This window comes from Pinus tabuliformis, chromosome 8 (assembly GCF_031772625.1).
Source record: "Pinus tabuliformis cultivar Carrire ecotype Pingquan chromosome 8, CPIR1, whole genome shotgun sequence".
NCBI classification, from domain to species: domain Eukaryota; kingdom Viridiplantae; phylum Streptophyta; class Pinopsida; order Pinales; family Pinaceae; genus Pinus; species Pinus tabuliformis.
This window is the reverse complement of record NC_142294.1, coordinates 849,063,702-849,085,736: the sequence shown is the minus strand read 5'-3', so window position 1 is coordinate 849,085,736 and position 22,035 is coordinate 849,063,702. Positions and strand designations below refer to the sequence as shown.

Here is a 22,035-nt window from a genome sequence, read left to right as displayed (position 1 = left end):
GCTATCATCTTCCTTATTATCAATTTCCTTTAGACGTGCTTTAACTTCTGCATATGATTTTTCCCATTGCTAAAGCTTTTCTTGAATTTTACTAAACTGCTCAATGCATTCAGGGCGAAAACTTAATGGCATATTGTGCGGCGAACAATGTTCAAAGACTCGCATGGTTATATTGTGCAGTGGATAATGTTCAAAGTCTTGCATGGCTCTGATACCACTGAAGCAACAAAACTTATAGCTTGTTGACTTTAAATGTAAAAATACACAAGAGGTATTTGTAATAATAATTTATTAATATATATAAAATGTACAAGTGATGATGAATGTTACAATGAGGCCTTGCTTATATATCTAGCCAGGTGTCCTTTCATGACTGGGCATGTCTTTTAACTTAACTTAATGACTATTTAACATATTCAATATTTGATTATTATTTATTTACATTATTTATATTCATTTTATTTTATGTAATTTATATTTGTAACAGAGATCCTCGATCCCTGCTACCCTACAGAAATCCTGGAACTCGTTGGAGGTATACTCGTCCCCATTATTTGATCTCAATAGCTTAATCTTCTTCTTGGTTTGGTTCTTCGCAAGAGCTTTGAACTCTTGAAATCGATCAAAGACCTCACCCTTGGGCTTCAGGAAGTAGATCCAAGTCTTCCTAGAAAAATCATCTATGAATGTCGCAAAGAACAAAAACCCTTTAATAGACTCCACGGACATAGGATCACGAATGTCTGAGTCCACCAAGTCTAGCACTCCTTTAGACCTGGTCTCACTATGAGGAAACATAGCCTTGCCTTGCTTTCCAAGTGCACACCCTTTGCACACTCCTTTTTGCACCACCTTGATCTCCAAAAAACCTATAACCATTCTCCGTAACATAGGAAGAGTCCTATAGTGTAGGTGTCCCATCCTCCTATGCCAAATCTCACTTTGGTTGTCATTGTCATGCATGAGAGACTTCATCGACTATCCTCTCAACAGATAGAGATTCTTCTCCCTTCTCCCAATTACACGCTTGTTGCTGGGATTAGTTCCTTTCAGCCCAACAATCCCTTCACCTCTTGTGAAGCTGACTTCTAGTCCTTTGTATTCTATGGCTGAAACTGATAGGAGAGTCTTCTCCAAACCCGATTCAAACAACACTTCATTCACATTGATGATACCACTTGAGTCCATCTGAAACTAAATCCGACCAATGCCTTCTACTCCATACTTGGCATTATCACCAAGCTCTACATGTAAATCCCTATGCTCCTTGGTCATGCTGGTGAAAATGTCTCAAGATCCCGTCATGTTATGAGATGCTCCACTGTCCAAAAACTAGACACCTCCCGTGATGGTTCCAAAAAGGCATGACACCAAGGAAAAGTTCTTCTTGAACTTTTTAGTCATCTCGTCCTTCTGAGCCGTGGTTGATATGGCTGTCTTTCCCTTGTTCTTCTTCCTATTTGGACATTGACTTGGCAACATGCCCAAACTTGTTACATGCAAATCAATGGCTTTGCTCATGTCTTTCTTTTTTTTTAACTTTGTGAAGGTCCATCTCCACTCTATTTTTGCTTGGCTTTCCCTTTTCCTTTTTTCGCTTGTGTAGCAAGAGCAAGCTCATATTTCTCCTCACTACTTCGTTGTCCTCTAGTCAATGAGTTCTCCCAGGTCTCTTTCTAGATGAAGTCATCCCACAATCGACTCCAATTAGGAAGTGGTTTCCTAGCAACGATCCCATCCATAGATGTGGTCCAATGCTTAATGCAATCCTTCAAAGTTCAAACCTTCACCAACTCCTAATCATTCAAATTTCCCCAACAGCTGAAAGCTCAGCACGAGCCTGTTGGATCCTCGTGAAGTAAGATGTTACGGTCTCTGATTTGTTCATTCTGATGCTGCTTAATTTCTCCTGCAACACGATCTTCCTGTTTTTGTTTGTGCTCTGATAAAGACCGTTTAGGGGTACCCATATCTGACGTGTTGTGTCCTTCCTTGATATGTGAGGAATTATATGATCCTTCACACCATCCAAAAGTATACTCCTAGCTTTCATATCGCTGAGATCCTGCTTAGGCATTAGGTTTGGATTTGAAGGAGTCCAAATGTCTGTGTTTGCAAAATCCCACAAACCATTCATTTTTAGAATTATGGTAATCCACTCCTTCCAGGGACTGAAGTTAGTGGCCCTGTTTAGCTGGTCTTGATATCACAAACTATTCAGTGATGCCATCCTCACAAATCAACCTTGGCTACAAATCCCCAATTGCAAAATTAAAAATAATTTTGCTGTCATAAAAGAAGAAACTTGCTGCTGCAAACCCTAGTGATATTGGATCTCTCTCTTAGAGGTATCTAGAAAGCTCTAATACCATGTTAAATCTCCTAATACTAGTCCATATTTATTTTATTACAACTGTTATTTATTCCCAACAATTTATTTAATTAACCAAATAAATTTTGAATTACCGAAAAATAAAATCACTGGTATTTTAACCTCTAGAAATATATGCAACGGAAAGTAAAAATTAGAAGAGATCAATCACACATTGCAATAGATAAATACCCACAACAATTCTCCATCATTCATTAATCTGGAAAATCAAGGTTTTTGACCCACAAAGAATTACAAGGAAAAATACATTTATTGGAACTTGTAACTTGGCCCCCACTGGATGAATTTGGCTGAAGGAATTCTGCCTATGAAAGAACTTGGCCTGGAGAATTTTGGCCCAACAATTTGTCAGGAAATTGACTCTGACACTTCCCTTCGAGCTGCCACTGTGCCTCAAGAAATTTGGCCCTGGCAAATCAGCTTCTCCAGTCAAATCAACCTCCCTCTCTCTTCAGCAACTCGACCCTGCAATTGATTGAGCCACTCGCACTAGAGAGAATCGCTTTCTCTTGTTGTGTCTTCTCCTTTGTGTCTTCACCTCTTCCTTAGGCTTCTTTTTATAATCTTTATTAACCCCAAGTCTCTAACCCTAATCACCCTTCTAGAATATCTTGGAGATCAATGGTTGATATCATTTCTAAGTCACGTAAATAATTAAATTATTTATTCTTTGAAAATAAGTTAAGAGTCCACAATAATTAATTGACTTTAATTATTGTACTTTTCCTAAATTAGACTTACGAAAGAAGATATAAATCACTTACTCCAAGCAATTACCTAAAGAGGCAATAAATCATCTTCCACATGCTAAGACACCAAGCCTATGCAAAAGACCTTCCCAAGCTACAATAAGCTTCAACACGAATATCATATTCATGAGGTATATTATCAAAAACTATCAGAAGTTGACCGTACTGAATCTGTACCAGAAAGTTAGCTGAATTTTGTATTACTGTTGAATTTTTGGATAGCAAAGGCTAGTATCAAATCTTGCTACTATATTTTAGAGTACCAGGAAAAAGATGCCCTAAATGCTATTGCAGGTCTATTTACTGTTGCTTATAATGGAGCTTTGCACTATTCATTGTAGCCCTCTCTCTCTCTCTCTCTCTATATATATATATATATATATATATATATATATGTTATTTGCCATTGATATGAATTTGAATTTGTACTGTGCAGTCATTGCTCGTGACATATTTTACAGCCAACCAGTCCGAAGGAGGCTGTTTCGGTCAAGGTTCTTTTTTTAAATGCACATATTCTTTTTGGAGTGCTTAAGTGCAGTTTTTTATGTTTTATTGATAACGTTATTGAAGTGGTTTTCTCTAACAATGCTATGTTACATATGTTATAGTTTCTGTAATCATAAGTTCATATTCATTGTTTTGCATTTTGAAATGGATGAATATAAGCAGCCAAAGGAAGGTTCTGCAGTCTGTGAGAGAACGCATTATTCGTATTGCCCTTATTCATCCCCAGGTGGCATTTAAAGTGATAAATATGGACAGGTAACATGCTTTTAGATTGCATATCAGACATTAAACAACTTTCATGTTATCCAGATCTGGCAGTTTTCTGCTTTTGCTACAGGGAGGAGGAGTTGATTCACACTGTTCCTTCGACGTCACCCCTTTGTATACTAAGCAACATTTTTGGGAAGGAGCTCACAAGTGACTTGCGTGAAATAGATTTTGCCCAAGGGAAGTTAAGGCTTTCCGGATTTTTATCCAGTTCACCTCATCTACTGTCCTCAAAGGTTGGTTCAAGTTGTTATTAATGTCTTTCTTTATAGCTAATTTGTAATATATATGTTTCATCTGGGACCATTATTTTTCTGGTTTTGTCTTGTCACTTCATAGTAAGCTCTTTTTTATTAAATGAATTTCCTTTTTCCTTAGCAGGGGCTGCAGTTTATTTGTATCCTTGGGAAAAATACTGTAGAATGTTTTAATTTCATGTGATGTTTTATACTGTTTGTAGCCTTGACCCTTATAGACATTAACTCTCACTTTGTTGATAAAACCCCCATTCACAAATTGCTGAACAATTCCTCAATCAGAGTTGAAAGTATTTTGACTCCATCACAGAATTATTTGTGTCGAATAAAGGGAGGAAAGGAAAAGCCAGGCAAGGATTCTTGTGAGAAGCATTCATATCCTGCATATGTTTTGAATCTAAGTTGTCCTCACTCGAGCTATGATATCACATATGAACTATCAAAGACCATGGTAGAATTTAAGGTAAACTTTGTTCTACTTTACTTTAACCTTATATTATATGTGGAATACATGCATTTACAGTGAAGTATGTTTTGTGTATTATTTTAATTTGCATGGATTTTTAATGGATGTGCTAAATAATTGATCCAGGGATTATATTTTCCTTTATATGTTCATCCTTGGTTGCGGCAGCGACTCTGATGTAGTTTGGTCTGTATGTTTGATCTGAATGAATAAGGAACCCATATAAATCATTGCTTGAAGATATGGAGATTATTCTTTCTATAGTGAGATTATAGCTTTTGCTTCATTTTCTTTAAAGTCATTTTTAATTTTCTTTGATAATAAGAAAAGTGAACAATGAAGAGGCATCTTCTTGCTGGTCTACCTACCATGATCAAGATTAAAAGGTCATAGAAAAATTCAAAAACTCATTTGGAAACTAAAACTGGAATCATAAAACAAATTAACCAACTGCCTGAAACCACCTTCTTTGATAGCTTGTTGGCACACTTGATCAGAAATCTGTCATGCCTCCAATTCATGTATCTCAGGCTCTTCGGAGAGGTAGTTCCGCTGAAGTCTTCATGGAACAACATGGTGAACAAGCTCCTTCCCACATAAGTCCTTTGGGACTGATCAAATGTGGTGGATTTCATTTCATCTTCTGCAAGGTGCAGGATCTTGTAAGGGTTTGATTGCATTGGTCAAAAGGCCCTCCTTTTAAAAATTTATTTCAATAAAGCATACAATGGAATTGAATGGGATTGTTGCCGCAAAATCTAGTAGGCTTTGGAGAGGGAAACCCTACAAGGCATAAACTAGACCAATAGACAACAATGGGGTAGTGGCCCACTGTCACCACAGCCAAACCCCCTGCTCTTTACAGATTTTCATCAATGGGAGGAGTCCCAGTGTGTGATAAAGGTCACCTATGTATGATGTTCTAGGTAGAAAATATTAGGTGACTTGACTAGACCTTCTACAAGAAAGACACAACAAAGGCTCAAGGCTCCAATAGGAGGAAATTCACTTTCTATGTAGAGACCTAGGGTTACAACTAGCACAAGACCTTGCGTTTGGGTAATTTGTTGAGTGATGGAGTATCCAATGGTTTGTTGAAAATGTAACTATGTTCGGTCTTCTTAATTGTCATTGTACTCATGTCATTATATCTTATGTATCTATCAAAAGAAGAAAGAAAAGAAGAAAGAAAATATTACTTTTCAAGCATGGGTTTCATGATCCATTTAAGTGGTCATCTAGGTCAAGCATACATTTCATGCTCCTAGGGTTTGTCAAGTCAATAATAGATGTGTCTGTGAAAATTCCGAAAACTAGAAGCCCTATTGCAACAATTGATTAATTACTGAAACAAATTATTTATTGCTTCTTACAACAAATATCTAAGCTAGTACACTGCAGCCTACACCAATTAAATAATATGCCCAAAACAGGAACAAAACAATAGAGAAAGATACAACACAAATGACACAATATTTTTTGGACAAATGTCCCCTTGAAAAACCCAATGCGGGAAAACTGGTGCAACAACATTGAGGGTTTTATTATTATTCAGTAATTTTCTGAATACAACGTTGGATGCCCTTCTGACAATCTAGTTACAGAGATATACCAGGTCTCCTCCCATTGGTGAAAGTCTGTAAATAGGAGCCTTAGCTTAGGTGACAGTGGGATAAGTCTCCATTTGTTGCCCTTGGCCAACATTTGCCCTTTAGGAGTCCCCTTTAGGTCCCCTGCTAGTTTGAGCGGTAACATTTTAGCGCCGTTGCCAGGGACATAAGACGTGTGTTTTGTTCCCCATACGACATATTGACATATCATTATTGGCAACTCCACTGGAAGAATGAAGCCTTAGTTCTTCATTGAGCTTTAAATATAGTGCTTGTAGGGTGAAGCAAGCATCTATCGAGGCACTTTAATTCACCCTGGCGACTCCATTATAATATTAATATGCAAAATCATAGAAAATGGAGATTTCTCTTGGTCCTATATTTGAAAAACTCAATAACCAAGAGGTTCAAGAACTGCAAAAGAAAGTGGTGGAATATGCAGAATCTCTTCAAAATATGTTGGAGGGCATGGATATGGAATTCATGCTCAGGTTTTATAGGTCGCAAGAAGTACAAATCGACATAGTAAGGTGTGACTATGAAAAGGATCCTAGTCGTCTCCTTGACCTTGCTCACATAACATGTGTTGTGAATATTTTGGATAACCTCATCAATAACAATGGGAAAGGGAGTACCTCCTCTGAGGACGACGAAGAGTTGGATCCCGCGAGCCTCTAAATCACGCAAGAAAGAGTCGATGAATATAGTAGATCATGCAGGGAGGTAGTAAGGGAATATAATTCTAATGAAGTTTTCTCTTGTTTATATGGTGAAGAGGTGAAACTTCATAAGATGAAATGTGAATATAAAGAGAACCCTACTAATGCTCTCCTCCTAGAAGCATACAACCAGAATCAAGTAACAATTACCTTAGCCATTGTTCTTCAAGAGAAGAGAGAAGAAGAGAGGTCCCGCTTGTCAACCAACCAAGATGAAGATGACCTTGAGGATCTTGGTGATGAGCAGGAAGATGAGTCCTCGTTGGGGCTGCAGGATGGGCAAGATGATTTTGAGAGCACATGTGTTGAGGAGAATGAGGCTATGGAAAGTAAGGCCGAGACTGAACTTACCTTTCTCAAGGGTATCACTCCTGATGAATCTCCTTTTGAGAACCTTGAGGAAGGTGATCCCATGAGCTCCTTGGAAGATGACATTGGAGATTACTTCCACATTGAAAAGGAGAAATGGGAGATTGTTGGGCCTCAATTTGATTGTGCTCCCATTTATGATACTGACAAAGAAAATGAGGTTGAGATTGGTTTTTCCTTTATCCCGGGAATTACTTGCGATTGTTGATTTTGGGTAGCATTAGATGTGCTCTAGCCATGAAAATTGGTGGAGAGACTAAAGCTCATGAGATCTCCAAAACCCAGAAATGGTTTGGACAAATTCTAACCGGTTTGGGAAATATTAAAATAATTAATATTTTTAATGGAATTCCTAAGTCTAAACTTAGGAAAAATAAAATATTAATGGGTATTAATATAAAATAGTGTTATAAGGTTCCAAAAGTCATGGATCAAACCAAATTTAATCTTAGCCGTTGATTAAAGATTTAATATCGACTGTTGAAGGACTGTTGGAATTTCTATGTCTAACTGTTAGAAATCCTTCTTGTACCTTCTAATTTATTTCTTCCTACTTGTTCTGTTAATTAACAAGTTATTTACCATGTAAATACTGAAAATAAATACAAGTTCAGTCTCAACACATACAGATCATCAACTGAAGGAAAAACAAACACACAAGTGACACCATTGTTTTTGAATTAATGTCCCCGGAAAAACCCAATGCGGGAAAACCGGTGCAGCTATTTGAGGGTTTTATTATTAAGCAGTTTTAGAATACAATCTGGGTGCCAGAAATGGCTCACCCGACAGAGAATTCCCTCGGCAGTAGTATGTCTCAGTCGGAGACAGATATCAACCCCAATCTGCCCCACAAAATCTCCTAGCATCAGCCTCTAGGGTCTATGTCAGCCTCTCGGGGTTCTGTGCCAGCGTCTCTGGCCCAGCTTTAGCCTCTCGGGGCTCTGCGTCAGCCTCTGGAGCCTCTGCGTCTCCCACGCTGGCCGTCCTTAGGCTCTGCACAGCTCCTGGCTGCCTCTGCGTGGCCTCTAGCTAGCTCTGCGTCAACCCTCTCTCGGCTTCTGCACTAATGCTCCCGGTACTATCTCTGCCTCTTTGATACTGCATTCACTACCCCTTAGCTGCAACTCTGATCACTCCTTCGATTTCCTCAGCAAAGCCTGCCCCAGAAAATCGAATTCTTGATCAACTCGGTGTGTTCTCCAAGTGACTGTCAAGCCTCCTCTTATACTTTTCTTGTTGACAATTCAGCCCCCGAGATTAAGTTCCTAATCAATAGCTAAGATTAGATATGGCTTGATCCATCACTTTTGGACCATTCTAACTCAGTTTTATATTAATTCACATTAATATTTTATTTCCCCTAGACTTAAGAATCCGTTAAAAATATTAATTATTTTAATATCTCCCAAACTGGTTAGATTATGCACAAACCATTTATGGGTATTGGAGATTTCATGTGCTTTAGCCTCTCCACCAATTTTCGTGGCTAGAGCACATCCAATGCTACCCTAAATTAACAAGGACCAATGAGAAAAGTATAAGAAGAGGCTTGAGGGTCAGTTGGAAGACACACTAGGGTGATCAGTGATTCGATTTGCTAGAGTGGGGTTGCTAAGCAAAGTTGAGTCAGTGATCAACAACAAGGGGCAGTCAGTACTGGGCGGGGTTGCTAAGCAAAGTTGAGTCAGTGATCAACAACAAGGGGCAGTGAGTATTGGACAGAGAGGCAGAGATATTGTTGAGAGACCAGCGTAGAGGTAGAGAGCGAGAAGTTGTAGCCAGAGCAGGCCACACAAAGCCCAACAGAGACAGTGCAGAGCCCAGAGAGACTGTGTCATCCACGCAGAAGGCAAAGGGAGTGACGCAGAGGGTCCCAAAGGCTGTGTAGTGCCTCAGAGGGTTGATGCAGACGCCGGAAGGGCTAGTGCAGAGCTTCAGAGTCGTTGGAGAGGGTTTCGTGAGACAAGTTTTCTGAATACCTGTTTTCTAATAGAGAGGTATTGCTGCCGTGTATTTTTCTTGTCGGGTGAGCTAGTTAGGCACCCAGTTGTACTCAAGGAAATACTGCATAATAATAAACCCTCAAAATAGCTACACCGGTTTTCCCGCATTGGGTTTTTTCGAGGACATTTGTTCAAAAATAACGGTATCACTTGTGTGTTTGTTTTCTTTCAGCGGATGATCTATAGATGTTGAGACTGTATTGTTTTTATTTCGTTATTTATATGTTTTAAATAACTTGTTCAAAATTTACAAGTAGAAGAAATAAACCAACAAAATACAGATTAATTTTCTAATGGATAGACTTAGAAAATTCAACATGGTATCGTAGCATTGTTGCAGATCACAAGAAAGCTAAAGGCATCAGCTAAGTAGAGCATTTGCAATAGAATCAGCTGTCCCGAGTCACAGAAGTTGATCCTTGTAGAAGCGACAGAAGAAGGGTTGATGCAGAGGTACTGCGTCATCAGTCCGGGCCAGAGAGAGGCAGTGCAAAGGGACTACGTCATCAGTCCGGGCTAGAGAGAGGCCAATGCAGAGGCTGAGGAGGGCAGAAAGAGGTTCACATAGAGCCACACAGACACTAGGAGGGTTGACGCAGTTGGCTGAGGGAGTTGTTTTGCCAATGCCGCGATTGTGCAGAGCCTAGAGGTTCAGTCCTTCAGTCGCTATGGCATAAGGAAGTTGTGGGTAGTTTGCCAGGGCGAAGCTGGTGGGGTATTGTGGTCAGAACAGTACCTAACGGGGAAAGACCAAGGTAGAGGGAGTTGCTATTGAGGCAAATTTCTAGCCAAGGAATCTAGATTAGTGTTGCAGTTGCATTGACGATTGGAGAGGGGAAACTTGATAATTGGCAAAAGGATTTCTAGGAGGGAAATCGGGACTCAGAGGGAGTCTAGCAGAGAACTTTCAGGCGGGAAGTAGAGAGACTCAGCAGGAGAACTTCCAGAGGGAAGTAGAGATACTTGGAGGAGTCGACAGAAGAGCAGCGAGATGGCTGTGAATGGATTGAGGGATCAAGACAGGCTGGATGGGGTGTCCAACTTTGTGGTCTGGAAGGCCAGGATCTTGTCCATTCTAGATAGACATCGCATTAAGGGCTTCGCCTTGAGAGTAATGGCTATCCCAGTTGACCCGGTAGCTAATGGGAAGTACGAAGAGGTAATAGCCAAGGAAAAATGCACATCCTTGATGGGGTCAAGGATGATGTGGTCCAACATTCTGTCGAGAAGGAGATGAAAAAGGAAATGTGGGACACCTTGAAGACGTTGTACCAGCATACTTCCGTGCAGAGGAAGATGTTACTTGAGAATCAGCTACTGTCATACCAGATGCACAAGGGGGAGTAGATAGATCACTTCCTCAGGCGGTTGAAGGAGATCCGGGACCAACTGACTTCCATAAGAGCCATGCAGGATGAAGAGATGATGGTAAGGACCGCACTTAATGCAGTCTCCGAGGATTGGGAGACATTTGTCCAGAGCATACTGGGTAGGGTGGATCTTCCAGATTGGGAAGAATTGTGGGCGACTCTTCGCTAAGAGGAGATCAAGTGGTTGAGCAAGGCGGGAAGTAGCAGTAAAGGAGCCTGGATCAAGAAGGAAGAGGAATAGGATGCAGCTTTAGCATCTACAGGAAAGCAGGAGAAGAGGAAGAAGAAGGACCTCTCAAAGGTCAAGTGCTTCCACTGTGGGGAACTGGGTCATTATGCGAACCAGTGTCCGAGGAAGAAGAACAAGGGAGAGGCGTTTGACTCTAAGGCAGCGCCAACAAAGGCGGAGAAGGAAGTCGAGGAGGATGATGATTGTGCCATGAGTGCTCATGTACCTCTAGAGAAGAGGTGGGGAGACATCGAGCTGTAGTTAGGAGGACTACAGGCAATGAGGGGCAGGATCCTTGAGTTACCCAACCTCTTGGATTATACCTTGCTACGGGAACCCTGAAGAGAGAGTAGTAGGACTGGTGGATGTCAGTAGAAACGGATGTGGATGAAGCGGCAGAGTGTGCTACAGTGCAGGAGTCCCCAAGCAGTGCGAGGCTAGCAGGCTGCAACAGTGCGAGAGGCACGAAGAGTGTTGCAATAGTGCATGATGGCACAGAGAGGTTTGCAATGGTGCGAGATGTAGGGAGTTGTTGCAGCAGCACAAAGGTCGGTAGAGGGAGCACGTGTTAGCGGCAGAGAGAGCTTCAACATCGAGAGTGTGTCTAGCCTAATAGGGATGTCAGAAGTTGGGTGGATCAATTACTTACTTCTCAGTAATTGAGTTGCAGTGCAGTAGCAGTATGGAGTAGCATGATGCAACATGATGAGAGGGGTATGTAGTGCAAATGCAGTGTTGGGAGGATGGACCAACAACAGCACGAATGTAGAGGGAGTTGCCATACGGATGCAACAATGGTAGTGGTAGGGCCATGGGCAGCAGTACAGGATGCAACAGTGTAGAGGATTTTGGGCAAGGAGGCCTAGCATCAGCACAGGTATTGGTGCCAAATAATCAGTTTGATGCTCAGTGAGGAGTATTACTAGAGCACAATCTTCGCTAAGAGGGAGTGTTGATTTGGGGTAGCACCAAATGTGCTCTAGCCATGAAAATTGGTGGAGAGGCTAAAGCACATGAGATCTCCAAGACCCAGAAATGGTTTGGACAGATACTAAATGGTTTGGGAGATATTAAAATAATTAATATTTTTAATGGAGTTCCTAAGTCTAAACTTGGGAAAAATAAAATATTAATGGGTATTAATATAAAACCGGGTTAGAGGGTTCCAAAAGTCATGAATCTAGGCAAATCTAATCTTAGTCGTTCATTAGAGATTTAATCTCGGACATTGAAGGACCAACGAGAAAAGTATAAGAAGAGGCTTGAGGGTCAGTTGGAAGACACACTAGGGTGATCAGTCATTCGATTTGCTAGAGCGGGGTTTCTAAGCAAAGTCGAGTCAGTGATCAGCATCGAGGGGCAGTGAGTACTAGACAGAGAGGCAAAGATAGCACCGAGAGACCAGCGCAGAGGCAGAGAGCGAGAAGGAGTAGCCAGAGCAGGCCGCGCATAGCCCAACAGAGACAACGCAGAGCCCAGAGGCACTCCATCATCCAGGTAGAAGGCAGAGGGAGTGATGCAAAGGGTCCTAGAGGCTGCATAGTGCCTTAGAGGGCTGAGGCAGAGGCCAGAAGGGCCAGCGCAGAGCTTCAGAGTCGCTAGAGAGGGTTTCGTGGGACAAGTTTTCTGAATACCTGTTTCCGAATAGAGAGGTATTGCTGCCGTGTGTTTTTCTCTGCCGGGTGAGCCAATTAGGCACCTAGTTGTACTCGAGGAAATACTGCATAATAATAAACCCTCAGAATAGCTGCATCGGTTTTCCCGCATTAGGTTTTTCTGGGGACATTTGTCCAAAAGTAATGGGGTCACTTGTGTGTTTGTTTTCTTTCAGTTGATGATCTGTAGATGTTGAGACTATATTGTGTTTATTTCGTTATTTATATGTTTTAAATAACTTGTTTAGAATTTACAAGTAGAAGAAATAAACCAGCAGAATACAGATTAATTTTCTAACGGATAGACTTAGAAAATTCAACAGTGATGACATCTCCATCGATACCCTTGGGAAGGAGAATTATTATTTTTCCCTTGCATGAGGAAGGACAATCTTTGATAGAAGTGATTGATTCTCCTTTTAATGAAAGCCCAATCTTTAACTCTCCTTTTAATGAAGGCCCAACCTTTGATGCTTAAAATGAGAAAAGCAACGAAGCTCTTACCTACCCACCTTATGATTATGTATTCAAATCACTCGAGCCTTTAAATTGTGGGGAAGGAAAACCCGTTGAATATGGCACTTCACCCTCCCCATCGCCTTTCCCTCTTGTTCATCCCCTTGAATCTTCCTCATGTAAGTCCCTACCCCCTTTTGGCATAGCCTTGAGTGACCATGCTCTTTTTCCCCTTTCTAAATATGGTGTCAAGAAAGAACCCTTCATTGAATATACTTTATCCCCTTTGACCCATCCTCAAGATTATGATCACTCTGCGACCTCCCCTCTCCGATGTGACCATCACATTGAGCGACCTGTTTGTTGCACTCCTTCTTTCTCTCACCCTTCGTTCCCCTCTCATCACAACCATGTGACATCTTCAAAGCATGATATTGCAAACAATGATTGTGATGAGGAGTTCTTGAGAGTGATCATTCATTCCACCATTGTGTACCTAGAAGGAAAGCTCGAGACCTCTAGATTGACCTATTTTCTTTCTCCTAGGACTTCCCTTTACCTCGGATGGAGATCATATTTTCTTGCCTCCCACCCGCTTCATCCATGTGACTATGTCTACATTCGACTTGGGAGTTGTTGCATGAGTAATAATACTGATAGGCATATGTATATTGATGTGATGATATGTTGGTTGCACTAGCATTATGATTTCTACATCTGAAATAACATCAAATGATTTCTCTCATGGTAGATAGATGCATATTTTATTTTCTGTTTATTTTATGGCCTAACATATTAGTATGTGCGATCATGAGACGCCGCGAAAGCATGTTGCCCTGTGTTTTTCCATTTATTATATGTGCAGGTGACAGGGCCCTCGCCCATTTGCCATGATCATATGTTTGAAAGTGGGCCTCTCGAATCTAAAGGTATGCGTTGTCATTTGGAAATTGAGTATTGTAGTTTGCTTATCATGGACACTTTTGGTCATGGATTAATGGGGGGATTCAACGAAAAAATGGGCTAGGTCTATGCTTTTGTCCCCTAGACCCCTTGTAGGAATTAACCTTGGATTCTAGTCCCGTGGGATCTCTTTTACTGACTATTTGGTTCCAGGGATGGTATTTCACAGGAAACCCTGATTTTGGTTGCATGGTCTCGTTCCCTTATCCGTTATATTACCTTCTTTCCATTCATTATTACATTGTTGATAATTTCTCCCACTTGGGTCCACATTCCTCCATTGGGTCCACATAGGGTTAGCTTGCCCCTTCCCCTTGCCCAAACCTTGGGTCATGGTCTGGAATGAATCCTGTAGGTTGATGCAGCTGAAAAGAAAGATAAAAGCATATATGGCCACATTCAACAGGAAATGTACCACAAAATGCAAAAGATGGTCGGGACATATACATTAAGCACGTGGGCAAAAGCCAATACATGAGCTCTACTCCATCAACATGGCCATCACCCTAGTTCCTACATGTTCTATGAGCCTTCTTCATCATATAGGAGCCCATGATTGTCCCAACCCCTGGTGGGTGATGAACTGTCCCACCTTAAAAGGGGGAATTCACTGCTATATCTTATACATCATGCTCTAACTGTTAATCTAGGATGTCATTGATGTCAATATAGCAGTGTTTGTGATGGCAAATTCTTTGATACATGATGTTGCCTATTGATGCCCATTGATCATAATGCTCATAGTGATGAATGTTTGATATATGATGATATGATGAGATGGAAGATCCAAGTGGATTAAATACATATATACAGACAAAATAAAAGCAGTAGAGCCATCAGAGCAGTTTATCGGAAGCCATCAAAGAAGAGCTATCGGAAGAGAAGCCATAACAGAGGAGTTAACAGTAAAGACCACAAAACACATTGGCGGCTTATATCGGCGCTTTATCGACAACTTTATTATATGCCACCGCACAAAACCTGTGATTGCGATTTGAGTTGCGGACCCGACCGTTCCAATAGAACAAGCTTTAAAGGAATATCGCATCTGTCACATTGAAAGTTTCATATCGCAAGTCTTAAAGGGTTGTCACCGCGTAAAACCCCGATTGCGATATTACTGCAGACCCGAAACAGGTTATGGTAACAACCCTATACAATATCGCATCCACCGCATCACAAGTCTTGAAGCCTTGTTACATTCAAATCCTCCGATTGCGATATGTATTGCGGACCCGATGGTTCCATTGCAATATGCCTTAATACAATATCGCATCCGTCGCAAATCACAAACCATAAAAGTTTATTATGTATCACCACCCCAAATCCGCCGATTGCGATATGTGTATTGTGGACCCGCCGGACCATTACAATACACCGTTATGTTATATCACGTCTGCCTCGTCGGGAGTCATATCACAAATTATAAGAGTTGACATGGCCAAACCGCCAATTGCGATAGTATTGTGGACTGCTGATTGTGATAAGGGCATGGACCCCGAACCATCGATTGTGATAGACCCGATGGATCACCGATTGCGATGAAGCTGTGGACTCGACAAGTTTATTAATTGTTATTTAATATTATATTGCGTCCGTTTCATTGACATTATGAATATCGACCATGTTACATCGGTGCTATTAAGAGTTGCGATTGTGGGATTTCGGATAATTGCGATTGCAGTTAATAATGTGGCATGTGGGATGTTGATTTGGGGTAGCATCAGATGTGCTCTAGCCTCAAAACTTGGTGGAGAGGCTAAGGCACATGAGATCTCCAATACCCAGAAATGGTTTGGGCAGATTCTAAACAGTTTGAGAGATATTAAAATAATTAATATTTTTGATGGAGTCCCTAAGTCTAAACTTAGGGAAGATAAAATATTAATGTGTATTAATATAAAACTGTGTTAGAATGGTCCAAAAGTCATGGATCAAGCCAGAATTAATCTTAGTTGTTGATTAGGGACTTAATCTCGGCCGTTGAATTGTTAACGAGAAAAGTATAAAAGGAGGCTTGAGGGTCACTTGGAGAATACATCGAGTTGATGAAGATTTTGAATTTTTGGGGCAAGGTTTGTTGAGGAAGTCGAAAGAGTGATCAAAGTTGCAGCTGAGGGGCAGTGAATACAGAAGCAGAGAGGTATAGAGAGTACCGGGAGAATTAGCGCAAAATTCGGGAGAGAGGGATGCAGAGCCAGTCAGAGGCCACGCAAAGCCAAGCAGTGCCTCAGAGAGCCATCGTGGGTGATGCAAAGGCTCTAGAGGCTGACGCAGTGCCTCCAGAGGTTGACGCAGGGGTTATTGGGCTGACGCTGGGCCAGGAAGGGCTGACACAATCCCTAAAGGTAGATGCTGGGGTTTTTGTGAGGCAGATTGGAGCTGGGAGCTGTCGGAGTGTTTATCCGGGGTTTTAGCCAGAATATCTGCTTCTGAGTAGAGAGGTACTACTGCTGAGATTATTCTCTGTTGAGTGAGCCAGTTTTGGCACCCAGATTGTATTCAGAAACTGCATAATAATAAAACTCTAAGAAAAGATCAGAAGGCTGACCAAGGCAGGAAGCAACGACAAGGGGGTCAGAATCAAGAAAGAGGAGGCGGTGGATGTTGCCCTAGCATCTGAGGGAAAGCAGGAGAAACGAAAGAAGAAGGACCTCTCCAAGGACAAATGCTTCAACTGTTGGAACTGGGTCACTATGCGAGCCAGTGTCCGATGAAGAAGAGCAAAGGAGAGGCTTCTGAGACTAGGGTTGTGCTAGCAAGGGTGGAGGAAGTGGAGACAGATGATGATTGTGCCATGAGTGCTCACACACCACTTGAGCAAAAGTAAGGAGACATCGAGCTGTAGTCAGATGGACTACAGGCGATGAGGGGCAGGATCCTCAAGGTACCTAGCCTCTTGGATTATACCTTGCTACGGGAGCTCCGAAGAGGAGTAGCAGTATTGGCGGATGTCAGTAGAGACAGATGCGAATGGAGCTACAGAGGGAGCTACAGTGCAGGATTCCCAGGACAATGTGAGGCAATAGTGCAAGATGCATGGAGTTGTTGCAGAAGCGCAGAGGTCAGAGAAGGGGCACTTGCTAGCAACAAAGGGAGTTTAAGCATTGAGGGTATCTCTAGCTTGACAGAGATGTCAGAGTTGGGAGATCATTTACTTACTTCTCAGTAACTGAGTTGCGTGCAATAGTTAGCAGTGGTAGTGCTATGGGCAGAACGATGCAGATGCAACAATGGCAGTGGCAAAGCCATGGGTAGCAGCACAGATGCAGAGGGAGTTGCTGTACAGATGCAACAGTGGCAGTGGCAGGGCCATGGGTAGTAGTACATGATGCAACAACTTCAAAGGATGTTGGGCAGCAGGCCTAGCATCAACATAAGGACCGATGCCGGATGATCAGGGTGATGCTCAGTGAGGAGTAGTACTAGCACATTCCTCACTAAGAGGGATAGTTGATTGGGGTAGCATCAGATGTGCTCTAGCCTTGAAACTTGGTGGAGAGGCTAAGGCACATGAGATCTCTAATACCCAGAAATGGTTTGGGCAGATTCTAAACAGTTTGAGAGATATTAAAATAATTAATATTTTTAATGGAGTCCCTAAGTCTAAACTTAGGGAAAATAAAATATTAATGTGTATTAATATAAAACTGTGTTAAAATGGTCCAAAAGTCATGGATCAAAACAAAATTAATCTTAGTCGTTGATTAGGGACATAATCTCGACCGTTGAATTGTCAACAAGAAAAGTATAAAAGGAGGCTTGAAGGTCACTTGGAGAATACACTGAGTTGATCAAGGTTTCAATTTGTTGGGGCAGGGTTTGTTGAGGAAGTCGAAAGAGTGATCAGAGTTGCAGCTGAGGGGCAATGAATACAGAAGCAGAGAGGTAGAGAGAGTACTGGGAGAATCAGCGCAGAAGCCAGGAGAGAGGGATGCAGAGCCAGTGAAAGGCCACGCAGAGGCAACCGAGAGCTGCGTAGTGCCTTAGAGAGCCAGCGTGGGTGATGCAGAGGCTCTAGAGGTTGACATAGTGCCTCTAGAGGTTGACGCAGGCGTTATTGGGCTATTGCTGGGCTAGGAAGGGCTGACATAGTCCCTAGAGGCAGACGATGGGGTTTTCGTGGGGTAGATTGGAGCTGGGAGTTGTTGGAGTGTTTATTCGGGGTTTCAGCCAGAATATCTGCTTTTGAGTAGAGAGGTACTACTGCTGAGATTATTCTCTGTTGGGTGAGCCGGTTTTGGCACCCAGATTGTATTTAGAAACTACATAATAATAAAACCCTCAGATCGCTGCACTGGTTTTCCCGCATTGGGTTTTTCTGGGGACAATGGTCCAAAAACAACGGTGTCACTTGTGTGCTTGTTTTTTTTCCTTCAGTTGATGATTTGTAATGTTTTGAGCATGTACTTGTATTTATTTTCAGTATTTACATGGTAAATAACTTGTTAATTAATCAGAACAAGTAGGCAAAAATAAATCAGAAAAGTACATGAAGGGTTTCTAACAGTGAAACTTAGAAATTCCAACATGGGACCTCCATATGGGCCTTGTGAATATTAAAAAGGGCCTCTCTGATATATTGTGTAGTAAGAGACCTCCGAAAAGTTGCGATTGCGATTAGCGATGATGTGGCATATGGGGACCGCTAGACTTCTATTATAATATGGGTATAGCCTCTCTTATAATGTGATTTTTGTAAAAAGGCTAAGTTATAATTGATTGAATATTAACAAAAGGCCCTCCAATATATTTTAATATACCACCTCATGCACAAGTCGGCCCCTCCACCAATGAACGGGTCGTTTCGTTTATTGGCAAAACTCATATATATATATATATATAAGTTGAAACGCTTCACTTGATGTATGTATTCGGGCATCAATTACAGAGAGAAGAAGTAACAGTTCACAACTCGTGAACTTGAAGGAACAAAGGAAGTTGAAGATCGAGCAAGAAGGAAGAAAGTCGAAGGTCCAATAGGAAAGAAGCCAAAGGACAAGCAATTTTGTTGATTGGGTTAATCTTTGAAAGGCTCGGACCTGTGATGAATTAATCAAGTACAAAACAGTTCTGTGAAGGGAAAATAAAGTTTCATCTGTCATCGTTTGAAGGGAGCAGTAGACAACACCAGCATTGAAGCGTTTGTGAGTTTGTAAGATATCGCGACAGTAAGAACAGTGAGAAGTAGTCACTCCTGAAACAGTTACCACAACAGTAAAGAACAGAGGGTTGAAAACAAAGAATTATCTTTGTGCAGACATTGAGGGCTTAGTGCAACCTATCAAAGATATCCTGTTGAAAAACATCAGTAGATCTTGGAGACATTGTTGGAAATCATGATGGCTATTTAAAATCATCATGAGGCAACTTCTGTAGATTCTGTTTGGGCAATATGAATAGTTGTGAAGACTCCTTCATATGAAGACAGGTTGTCATGAATATAGCAGTGATGCTGTAGGTTCAAAAAATTTAGTGAAGAAGATTTTGGGAGCAGAGAATTACTATCAAACATATCTAGACAAAATATAGCGGTGGGTTGGAGCCCAGAGGGTTGGTGCTCTGAAGGTTGGAGCCTCGAACAAGACAGGGTTGGTGTCTTGACAAGATAGGGTCGGAGTCCTTGGGGTTGGTGCCTTAGAATTGAAACGATTGGTGTCCTTGGAGTTGGTGCTTCCTAAATCCAGGGTTGGTGCCTTGACAAGACAGGGTTGGTGCCTTAGAGGTTGGAGCCTCACAAAAGACCAAGTCGGTGCTTGGCAACAGGTTGGAGCCCTATATATATTGTATTTGATTTATTGTGAATATTATATTAATAAAATCATTTATTCCTATTGTTCATTTTGTGTTCTATATATAATTGATTTAACTGGTAAAAATAACAATTGAAAAGAAATACTGATTTAGCCCCCTTCTCCGTATTTCCAACACTAACCCTTTGAGCCCCGAGCAGTTAATCAAAGAAAATCATAAAAAGGCAAAAGGCATAAAAAGAAGGGTAGAAAAGTCAAGGTCGGGGCACCTTATATACCACGATTTCTCCCTCCTATACATTGTAAACCCAAGTATGCGGTTACCTCTTATTAGCTACCCTTGTACCCCAGCATGTGACCTAGGGCTGCTCCTTCTCATCCCCCACTTCATTCACCTATATGTCACATGCCACCACCTTTTGAAGGATTTACCTTCAACATATTATCCCCTTTAGAAGTAGAAACCACCTAATAGGGTACTGGGTTAACCTCATTCGAAGTTTAAGAGACATTGGCACATCCCGAAGTCCATTATGGAAGGGCGGGCCATTATGAAGTCCCCACCTATGGTCCGTGATTTGGTAATTTCATTTACTCGATTTCTTTAATGACTTATTGTACTGGAAGGCTAAAGGATGCATTGGACCTTATGCAAGATTGCAAATGGTTTCCATCTTGGGTTTGGTCTCCCTATAAGGGGTCCTAATCCTCTAGAGGGCTACATTGGCACATGTAGGGTGAGCATTGAGAGCCATGGGACTCCACAACATCAAATTTCACTCCATGGATCCCCACAACCATTCATAGATTGCTCGTGATTCACTTATTGGACGAGGAGGATGCACCTAATCCATCATGCCCAGATGGCCCAAGATCTACGCCATACAATTGGCAATTGATCCAGGACTTGCGCGATGATGTGTCATCACTTACACCATTATCCTAGCACTTGCAGGCGATCTATATGCATCTTCTATTTGTTTGGAGACCGATGAGGACACTTGTGTGCCCCCACATGTCATTTGGAGCACCATAGGTTATTACAAGGGGCCAATCCATTCTCCACTTCTTTTGAGAGTCCTACTCTTCATTGTGGTACCCATGGACCTCATCAAGCCTCTTTGAGGGCCCTACAACATGCAGAGATTATTATTTGACCTCTTGAGAGGCTTAATTTTTCATTTATGAGCTAGTTTGGTGGGCTTGTCACCAAAGGTTGAATTATTAGAACATTATTTTATTTTTGGGGCTTATGTAGGCCAAGGAGGCTAATTCAAACTCCTAAGTTGTGTATATATACAAGTGAGATGAGTTCATTTCTCATCATCACTTTGGTTTGGATCTTTTATCTCTCTTGAGATTTTCACACTTTTTCTAAGGGATGAGTTGGAGCTTTATGGATGAATTTTGATGTGTGGATATTGGTCTATCTTCTCTTGGAGCTCCTCTCTTGTCAATTGTGAATGGTTGGATATATTCTATTACATGTAAGTACATGGTTTTAATGTTATTCTTGTTTTACTGTCAGGCCAGGGTAACTCCAGAATGGGCAGAGAAAAACTGATTGCATAATTCATTAGCTAACTATCATTTATATACATAAATGGGACGGATCAGTTCATCTTCTTGATGACTATTCGCGTTCCAGTTCACCCATCCGTTGAGGATTAGGTGTCAACATTCCCCCCCTTAATCTGAAGGGATGTTGGTGAGTCCAAGCATCGTTCTGAATCTTTCAAGCTTTTCTCTTCCAAGCGCTTTGGTGAAGATGTCTGCAATTTGCTCGTTTGTGGAACAATGACGGAGATGGATTGTTTTGGCCTCAACATGATGTCGGATCAGATGATATTTAGTATTGATGTGCTTAGTACGATCATGGAACTTTGGGTTCTTGGCCAACTTTATTGCAGAGGTGTTATCAATCATGAGTGGAGTTGATTGTATTTGTTTTACCTGCAAATCTTCAAGAATTTTCCTGAGCCACACAATTTCTTTCGTTGCTTCAGCTGCTGCCACATATTCTGCTTCTGTTGTGGAATTTGCTGGTACTGATTGTTTGCGTGATCTCCAGGAGATAGCTCCTGATCCAAGACTCATAGCATATCCTGAAGTAGATACCCCAGTTTCTTTGTCTCCATCGAAGTCTAAATCAGAGTATCCAATCAAGTTGAAGTCGTCCACCTGTGTATACTTGATTCCAAGGTCTTGAGTTCCCTTCAAGTACCTTAGAACTCTTTTTGCAGTAGACCAATGTCCCTCACAAG

General features: G+C 41.5%; 1 protein-coding gene across 5 annotated transcripts in view; it reads left to right on the top strand.

The window, feature by feature from the left end:
• The window catches only part of MLH3 (MUTL protein homolog 3), a 474,897-nt gene that overhangs the window by 220,357 nt on the left and 232,505 nt on the right, over window positions 1-22,035 (top strand). For 4 of the 5 annotated variants that reach the window (XM_089372964.1, XM_089372965.1, XM_089372966.1 and 1 more), the window contains exons 7-11: window positions 3,578-3,635; window positions 3,814-3,906; window positions 3,989-4,154; window positions 4,300-4,315; window positions 4,394-4,638. In XM_089372964.1, the coding sequence (XP_089229090.1) occupies window positions 3,578-3,635; window positions 3,814-3,906; window positions 3,989-4,154; window positions 4,300-4,315; window positions 4,394-4,638 (578 nt within the window). The remainder of the gene's footprint in view (window positions 1-3,577; window positions 3,636-3,813; window positions 3,907-3,988; window positions 4,155-4,299; window positions 4,316-4,393; window positions 4,639-22,035) is intronic. The other variant, XM_089372967.1, reaches the window with a different exon arrangement.